The following is a 10120-nucleotide window of genomic DNA, read 5'->3' on the forward strand; positions in this document are numbered from 1 at the left end:
CAGGAGAACATCTCCTCCAGCTGGCTATTGACACACATCTGTGTCCTGTCTGTATTTGCAAAGAGAAGTCATCCTTCCCATCTTGATCTGCGATACGTACGGACTCGAGTTTCTGGGTATTTACCTGTCCTCAGCATACGACAATCGCCGACCTTCGATACGAAAAATGTCCCGATGCAAATACGTATATACTTTTTCCAATGAAAATATTCACTGATCTCGAAAAAGTGATAACAAGCAATGTTAAATCTCTGAACAAGGTATTAGCAGTAACTGCACGACAAGGTGAAGTATATTTGCCACTTAAATGCGGCTGACCCTTAAGGGTGGATGTTACTGTTGCTTTTAGCCCCATGAGAACATCTCCTCCAGCTGGCTAGTGACACACATCTGTGTCCTGTGTCCATGTGTGTAATATAAAAGTTAAAAGAAAGATTAAATGCTTTTTAGTCATATTAACTCATTTTGTTCACCTGTTTGCATAGGTATTACAATATCAAACATTCACTGAAACAACTGTACAGATCTATTTACATCCTGTAAATAGATATATGTTATATAAATGCATTACACCTATAATTGTTTGTCTCTCTTTCATCATTGATATCTGCTTGAACTTTGTCTTTCTTCTAGCCAACTCATCTGCTTCTGGAGTAATCTGTCCTAATTAAGAAGTTAGAATTTAAGAATCGGTGCCTGTCTATTTTACATTTTCACTAGCATATTTATGCCCCTGTGTGTATGTGTGTGTACTCACACATTAACTTCTCTAAATTTAAAAACATTGCATAAAATAAATATTTATACAACTCTATTTTTTCCATGTGTATATGTTATATATAAATATGTATATCTTCTTAAGACTGTTACATTGATTCTGTATTTATATTTCAATGATATAGGTTTCTGTAAATTCCTTGGATAAAGCTGGATGTACTCCACTTCATTGGGCTGCTCATGGTGGACATACTCATTGCATGGAGACACTTTTTAATGTCAGCAACATAGAAATTAACGTTCAGGTTTGTTAATTAAAAGATTATTTTTGCTCTAAAGAATTCTTTCTAGTTTCCTATTATTTATATAGAAATATCTTTCAATAATGATGTATCTGTTTTCCATAACATAGGTTTCTGTCACTAAACTTCATAGTGGGACATTTAGTCATGTCAGGAAGATGCTGTTGATGGTGATGATGTTGATGATTTTAAGCGTCTTAGCATGCTCATTGCTCACTTAGCAGATCATTAGTGAGATTCCCCTAACTCACTGTCTCACATAAGATCTTGTAGGCCTACTATGTTTCCTATATAAAACTCGCATGTGGTGTTCAGAGCTTCGTAGAAGCCTACAAGAACTATAAGCTAAGCAAATTGATTTATTTTATTTATTATATTTTCTTTTTTTCTTCAGTCTTTGCTCTCCTTAAATATGTGACTGTTTAATTGTTAAATTTGGTTAAATTTTCTCTCTCTTCCTCTCTTTCCTTATGTGGTTGAATGGATATAATCTCTCCATTTTCTATCGATAGGCGAATAACTTCCTATCAAATTTTAATTTTCTCTTTCCCTCTCTGATATTATGGATAACAGATATATCTCTATTGATAGACAAATAATTTTCAACTTCAGTCAGTAAACTTTGTAATGGGACATCTAGTAATGTAATCTCAACTGAATCCCTTTCTTATTCCCTTTTTCACTCCCACCACCACCACCACTGCAAAGGTGACTTTACTTTATGTGCATATACTGATTGCTTATGCATGTTTGTTTTCCCAATCATGAGCATATACATAAATTATGGTTATATATCTGTGCACATATTTGTAATGTATGTGTATGTAAATTTACATTTATTTGTATGTAAGTGTATTCCCACAAAGGTTTTCTGGGACTGAGGGAAACTGGAACTGCAATCATAACATTACTTTTCACACTAGGCACAAGGACCAGCTGCCTCCTGGCATGTGACCCCCAAAATCTTTTTCTGTTCAGAAGCTGAAAACATCCCCCCAACCTTCTTCCCAAGTCTACAAGCTCAGATCTGCCACAGTCAACATTGGCACAATGAAAGGGAGGTCTGGAGAGATTTGAAATGCTTGAGCGGTGACATGAAGATGTATACTCTGTGCAAGAGATACAATGGAGGGAAGCCTCAGCTTGACAGCTTACAGACAGATATAGATACAAGTCTTTTTCTGGGCAGGCAGCAGTGATGGTCTAGGGAGCATGAATATTTTACTAGCAGAGAAATAGGTATATAAGGCGATTGAGGTAGTCAGAGTATGTCATAGGATTATTAAGCTAAGAATAGCCTTATTCATTGTAATAGTGTCAGTTATCTCTGCTTATGCTCTGCACACTGAACTTGTAGGTACTCAGAAGGACCACTTCTACAAGTCCTTTCTGAGGAGTACCTCGATGGTGAAACACAACAGTGTTCTCATTGTGGCAGGAGACTTCAATGGACATGCTGGAAGACACCCCGATAGATTTCAGGGTGTAAATGGAGGCTATGGCTTTGGGTCTAGAAATGAGTAAACAAGGTTGCTAGAGTTTTGTGATGCTCATGGCTTATTAGTCTACAACACAAACTTCAGGAAGCTGCCAACCATTTGATCACTTACCAATCTGGTGGTCGCACTTTCCAGATTGACTACGTTCTCACCAGACACAGGGACAGGTGTATACTTGCAAATGCAAAATCTTTCCCAATTGAAGAATGTACAACTCAACATACACTAGTAGTTAACGACTTCAGGTTTAGGGCCAGAAGGATTCAGACACAAGCCAGTATAGAAAAGGAGGTTGAGGAAGCTCAAGGATCCTTTAAATGGGCAGAGATTTAGAGATGTTCTTAATGAAGCCTTTGATGAAATGGAAGAAGTGATTGAGACATATGATGTAGTGGACAACTGGAAATTCCTACAAGACAATCTAATGAGAGTGACAGACCAAATCTGTTGTTAGAGCAAAGCCTCTGCCAGACCAAGGGTGACATGGTGATGGAACAGTGATGTTGACAGGGCCATAAAAGAGAAGAGACAGGTCTGGAAAGGATGGAAAAGTAGGGGTAGTAACGAATCATATCTGAAAGCTAAAAGGGAAGCTAAATTTCAGGTTTATCCAGCTTGTGCAGAAAACAGAAAGGAAGAGGTTTGCCAGTGTCCTACAGCATGAGGATTAGAGACTTGGGGTGTTCTGGATTGCTAAATAGTATGTTAGAGAGAATCAAGGTGTTGTGGAAGAGAAGTGTGTATGGATGGATGATGGTATTCTTGCACTTAGTGATTTAGATAAGAAAGTGCTGTAGAGTTACTATGCAAGGCTATTGAATGTGGAGAATGAATGGGATAAAGGGAGTCTTCCTCGTAAACCCAACAGAAGACCAGCTATCCTAGTAGACAGCAGTATGGTAGATGAGGCAATTAAAGATATGAAAACAGGGAAAGCCCTTGGTCCATCTGGAATAACTGGTGTGATGCCCAAAATATCTGGTAGGGCAGGATATAGACTTGTTACCCACATAGTTAATTAGGTTATTCAGGAAGACATAATATCCAGCATTATAGTTAGCTGCTACAAGTATAAAAGAGATGTATTAGATAGAAGCAATTATAGAGGCATCAAACTTCTGGACCAGGTGATGAAAATTATGGAGAGAGTTATAGTTTCAGAATCCTGAGCAGAAGCACTGCTGATGCTCTTTCATAGTCAGGCAACTGCAAGAGAAGTATTTAGCTAAGAATAAACCATTATACTTGGCATTTGTTGATCTAGAGAATGCCTTCAATAGTGATCTAGAGAATGCCTCCAACCATTGTGTAATATGGTTGTTTCTGAGGGAGATGAGTGGTTTGTGAAAGCTGTACAGGCCATGTACAGGGACACTGTTAGTGTACCAAAAATACAGCAAAGAATTTGGTGTACAGGTTCATCAAGGCTCAGTCCTCAGTCCCCTCCTTTTCATCATTGTGCTCCAGGCCATAAGAGAGTAATTTAAAACCAGTAGCCCCTGGGAGCTACTATATGCTGATGAACTTGCCCTCATAGCTGATTCTACAGAGTGATCAACCGAAGTGTAGACATCTATTTTACTTAAATTTAATTATCATTTCTTTTCTTATTTCAAAAATTTAATACTCTTAACATTTAAGGTGGTATTAAAGCTAATTCATACTTGAAATTTAATATACTTGAAGCTAGTATGAGTGGAATTTAAGCTAGTATGAGTAGAATAAAGCTAGTATGAGTGGAATAAAGCAATTGAAGGGCTATTCAAGAAAGGAAAAACTCCTTGTGAGATTTTCAAGATTTTAAAACCCACTGTTAGCAGATCAGGAGTCTATAAAGTAATCAAGTGAATAAAAGGGACTGGTTCTTGCTTACCAAGAGTGAGAACTACTCTGCCTCAGCCAGTGAGAACTCAAAAGCTCATCAAAAACACCAAAGAAAAGATCAGACATAACTAAAAAAGAAGCATCAGAAAACTCGCTTCAGAAGCTGGTACAAGCTAAGGAATTATGCATAATTTGTTGAAAAATGATCTTTAATTATTCCTATAAAAGATATCAAAGCACATCATTTGTCTGAAGCCACAAAGAAAAAAAGACTGCAAAGAGCAAAGCTTCTGTAAAAGCTGAGAGATGGCATGCTGCCACCAATACTATACACAGATGAAAAGTTACTCAGTGTACAAGCATGCCACAATCCACATGGTCATATATATGCAGTAAATTAAGAGGACATTCCTGTCAAACAAAGATTATCCTTTTGGTGGCAGAAACCTGCATCATAATGGTGTGACCTCAAATGGCATAAAAACTCTTTTAATCTTCATTGAAGAGAGTGTAAAAGTCAACCAACATGTTTATTTGGACATGTTAAAGGATAAAGTAGACCCTTGGGTTATTGCAACAATGGGGGACAAAGGTGTAACTATCCAACAAGATGGTGCAACATTTCATACAACTGAAAGTGTTGAAGAATGGTGTTGAGAGGATTTCACAGCATTCTGGTCGAAAGAGTTCTGGCCCCACCTCTTCACCCGACCTGAATCTGGTGGACTTTGGCATATGGTCTATCCTTGAGCGCAAAGCCTATGCACCATTTGTGAAAATGCTGGGACCAAATCTCCAAAGATATTGTTCATACCACTTGCTCTCAAGTTGTTCCCAGTATCCAGCAGGTAGTTTCCAGATGGTATATTGAAAATTAAATATACCATCTTAATCTGCATTTTCTGAGCTTTATTTGAGCATATTTAAATTCAATATATCATTTTATATCGAGATGTTATTTGTATAAATATATGTCTACATTTTGTCTGATCACCCTGTATATCAGAGTTAGAAAAGAAATTCCAGACATAGATGCAAAACCTGAAATCTAAAGACTTTAAAGTTAACTTAACAATGACTAAGCAAGAAAACAGACTGGACCCTACCTACTTTAGGTAAGTGGCCCTGCTCAATTTGTAGGAAACATGTAGGCAGGAATTCCATACAGTGTGCCCGGTGCAAGTTATGGACACACAAGGTGCAATGCACAGAAGCCATAAAAACTACAAATATGTGAGAAATTGAGTTTCTCAAATGCCCCCATGGCTCTTTAGAGGTAATGGATAATTTATGTTACCTAGGGTACCAAATTAGTTGTGGGAGTAGATGTGCAGAAAGTGTAATAGCTAGAATAAGAGTAGGACGGAGAAAATTCACAGAGCTTTTGCCCTTGTTGTCAACCAAAGGTCTCCTTCTCCTTGTGAAAGGAATATTATATAATGCATATATACAAACAGCAAATCTACATGGTAGTAAGACATGGGCCCTGAATGCAGGGGACATGTGAAGGCTAGAGAGGAATGAGGCTAGTATGCTCTGCTGGATGTGCAATGTCAGTGTACAAGTGCGACAGAGGGCTAAAGTGTTGGGAGAAAAGTTAGGCATAAGAGGAATTAGATGTAGTGTGCAAGAGAGAAGACTGCACTGGTTTGGTCATGTGATGCACATAGATAAGGACAGTTGCATAAAGAGGTGCTGACCACTCAAAATGGGTGGAGCTCATGGAAAAGAGAGACCCAGAAAGACATGGGATGAAGTTCTGAAGGATGACATGAGAACACCGAACCTTTTGGAGGAGATGACAAAAGACCAAGACATGCTGTACTCAAGACAACCTGTCGCCGCAGCAGAAGTGTTAAGACTACTCCCAATGATGAAGAGGATTGGCCTGCAAGAGCCCTGTATCAATACCTCATAAAAACATGTGTGCCAGCACCATGTAGGAGCACTCATGCTAGTGCCATGTTAAAAGCGCCCAGCACACACTGTATAGTGGTTGGCGTTAAGAAGAGCATCCAACCATAGAAACCAAGCCAAATCAGACTGGAACCTGGTGTAGCTCTCCAGCTTGCCGTCTCTGGTCAAACCATCCAACTCATCCAACTCATGCCAGCATGGAAAACAAACGTTAAAGGATGATGGTGATGATGATATTTTTCTTGTGATTACTTATTTCACTCTTCAACTGTTCATATCATTTTACATTTATTTTCCATATTAACAAGAAATAGATTTATTTTTTCAATTAAAACATTTGCATAAATATTTGCTGAAAGTAATGAAAGACTTAAGAAATAATTTCTAGTAAGGTAAGGAGGTGGCATATAGAAAATAACATGTTTCTTTAACAGTACAATACTTTAGGCAGTGTTTTTAATCAATGTAAGGACTAATATGAATTGTCAAAGTTGATCGTTTACAAATTCTGAATTTAATATATAAATTATAATATTTTGCCTTTCATTTTATAGATCAACAAAATAAGATCTGGTATTACACTCAAAATAAAGAAGGCATGCTAAGAAGTGAATTGGGTATTTAGAATCAGAGGAAACTTGTGTAGGACTCTTAGTGATCTGAATAAATGTAGTTACAGAGAAGAAAGTAAAATGTCCTGCTTTCAAGTTTATGTTCTTTATGAAGAAAAGGAAGAGAGAGCTCTGTGTTTTGTTGTTGAAATGTATCTGGACATAGTGATAGTGTTAATGAAGGCTGAAAGTAGATCAGTCAATTGAACATGTGGACAGTAGAAGTTGCTGTGCTGTTCAGTTGAAATGTTGGAAATGTGCAACAGGTATAGTTGGTAACAGTAGAGGTAGTACATCATTCTGTGTGAGTGTGTACACATCACTGTGAGTAAGTTGTGTGAGCAGGAGAGCCTAGTTGTGCAAATGTGTGTGTGTGTGGAGGTGGGGAGGTATCTGTTTGTTAGTGGAAATAGTTCAGAAGATATTTTGTCAGTTGCTGGTGCTTTGGAGAATGGATGTGTACAAAGCTGTCTAGTAGATGGGCGTCTGTGATGTTGGAGTAGTTTGAAGACAGAGAGATAGGGTGGGAATGGCCTGGAGAGTTGAAATGGTGAGCCACATGATTGGATATTGAGTAGGTGTTCCAGCACAACATTCTTGCTCACTAACCAACTGGGGTAGCAAGGTCTTTGTATGTTGAGATGGTTGCTAAAAATGTAAACTCAGTAACCTGCAAGTGGCAAAGTCAGCCTTGGCATAAAGCAGTAGTTCTCAATGTTTTAATCATAGTTTTAACTCTGAAGGGAATGTAAAAAAATTAGCAACATATTTGTTATATCAGTAAGCCATGGATATAAGGGCCATAACACAATGCTTACTGCAAACAAAAACAGAAGAATATTTGCTCAAGAATGTATCAATCATTAATTTGAATAATTTTTTTTTTTGTTGTTCAAAATAACTTTTAATTCAAATATAAAATAAAAAGGTACTAGGATTATTGATTTTCCAGAATGAGTCACAATGCTAAAGGTTTGGAACTGTTGGCATAAAAAGATATTTTTATTTGACATACCAGTTTTGTTCCTTTCTTTATATAATCATAATTTCTCTCTCTCTCTCTCTTACTCACACACACACACACACACGCACATGCATTGGCTTCTGTATACTTTCCATCTACCAAATTTCATTCAGAAGGTTTTGGTAGACCTGAAATTATGCTAAAAGAAACTTGCCCAAAATGCTACACTGTGGAGTTGAATTTGAAATGACGTGTTTGAGAAGTTAACTTTTTAACCACATAGCTGTACCTGCGGGTAAATTTTATTATTTAAGTGATCTAATTCATGCACATAACAAAGATGGAAAAATTTGCAAGAGTTTGTGTTTTGTTGATTAAAGTTCAAAGGCAAATGAAGAAGTATGAGGTATGATTTGACCACTTGTTTCAGTAATGTATCCAACCTAGATGAAATACTTCATACTTGAATTTACTTCTGCTAAGTGTATGGATTTAATTTTACATTACATTGAAAATCATTCTAAAACTGTATTATATATCGGATGTCAAATTTAATTGTTCACATCCTTATCAGTGTCCAGCATAAGTAAACTTTTCTACATATGAAAATAAAATAAATTTTAATATTTTAATAAATCAAGCTAAATGACACTTAACAAGGTGAAATTATATTTTCAATGTCTGGTTATCATGTTCTCTTTCTGAATTTTAACATTAGAATAACTTTACAACAAGAATAAATGAATATTTTTTTAGATGGAATTAACTTATTTGCTTTATTGTATTATACGTAATTATTTTATGTAATGTTTATGAAATGGAAATTTCTATGTGTTTACAAACTACTGCAGATATTTTGCATTTCACATCATCACCAGTATTTTTTCCTTTCCATTTTTTCATTTATTTTGGCATGTTACAGATTAATCTTAAACAAATCTTTTTATCATAACCAGAATAAACTTGGTGATACACCACTTCACTCAGCTGCATGGAAAAGACATATTACAGCTGTGGAAATGTTATTGGACAAAGGTTTGTTGATGTCTTCTTTAATAATATTTTTGCAGAACATTATAAATAAATGGCAGGAACTCCATATGGTGTACCCAGTGCAAGCTATGGTTACATAAGAGGTGCAGTGGTATTACAGAAAGGTTAACAGAAAGTAGTCTTTGTGTGTGGAAGATGTGCAGATACAGTAAACATTGAAGGACGTGCAGAGACTATACTTCCTCAAATGTATGGTGGGGGTGTGTCCTTAGAAGTATGGATAACTTCTGTTGCCTAGGCAACCAAGTTAGTAGTGGAGGAGGAAGTTCTGAAAGTGTAGTTGCTAGAATAAAAATGGGCTGAGCAAAGTTCAGAGAGCTACTGCCTTTGTTAGTTACAAAGGTCCACTCCCTCAGAGTAAAAGGCAGAGTGTATGATGCCTGTGTACATATGCTGCAAGGCAATGAGATATTGGCTATGACTACGGAAGACATGCTAAGGCTTGAAAGAAGTGAAGCCAACATTTTCCACTGGATGGGTAATTTCAGTGTGCATACATGACAGAGCATTATGTGTGTAAGAAATAAGGAGAGCACTGAATTGAGCCATGCACCATTATTTGGCTGCAAGGTGGAATGGTGGAAAGCAAGGCGGTGCTGGTCAAGTGATGTCACTAACCGTTTTGAAGGTGGACTTTCATTTGATGTCATCCCAGCTGTGTTGGACATCCATATTTTGGGGGATGGTAAGCCCATTAGCGCCAATCGACAAGGGCTGATTCCAGTACATGGGGCACATTAGGTTCAGCTAACCCATGAAGTATCTCAATGAGGAGGGTGCAGCTGGAGGAGACTAAGGAGAGATAGGCCAGCAGAGCTAGGTTCACTGTAGAACAAAAACCAAGGCCACTGAATTTAGTGCATAATTTAACCTGTTGCCAGCTAGTTATAGTATATAAGATGGTTCTGAAACTTATCTTCCTCTCTTTTATATTTTGGTTCAACTTTACTTACAAATGAAAGTGCCAATAAAGAATTATCCAAAATTATAACTGCATCTTTTTTCTTAATATATATATATATGTATATATACATATACAGGAGTGGCTGTGTGGTTAGTAGCTTGCTTACCAATCACATGGTTCCTGGTTCAGTCCCACTGCATGGCACCTTCGGCAAGTGTCTTCTACTAAAACCTCGGGCTGATCAAAGTCTTGTGAGTGGATTTGGTAGATGGAAACTGAAAGAAGCCCGTTGTATATATATATATATATATATATATATATATATATGT

The 10120-nt window shown here is 37.1% G+C and overlaps 2 protein-coding genes across 2 annotated transcripts in view; one reads left to right on the forward strand and one right to left on the reverse strand.

The window, feature by feature from the left end:
- Nucleotides 1-10120, forward strand: part of LOC106878195 (osteoclast-stimulating factor 1) — a 69483-nt gene that overhangs the window by 43365 nt on the left and 15998 nt on the right. Inside the window, exons 5-6 of the mRNA XM_052967259.1 lie at nt 903-1022; nt 8791-8869. Coding sequence (XP_052823219.1) covers nt 903-1022; nt 8791-8869 — 199 coding nt within the window. The remainder of the gene's footprint in view (nt 1-902; nt 1023-8790; nt 8870-10120) is intronic.
- Nucleotides 1-10120, reverse strand: part of LOC106876361 (divergent protein kinase domain 2A) — a 106789-nt gene that overhangs the window by 7329 nt on the left and 89340 nt on the right. The gene's annotated exons all lie outside the window — the stretch shown is intronic.

The sequence above is a fragment of the Octopus bimaculoides genome, chromosome 4 (assembly GCF_001194135.2).
Source record: "Octopus bimaculoides isolate UCB-OBI-ISO-001 chromosome 4, ASM119413v2, whole genome shotgun sequence".
NCBI lineage: Eukaryota > Metazoa > Mollusca > Cephalopoda > Octopoda > Octopodidae > Octopus > Octopus bimaculoides.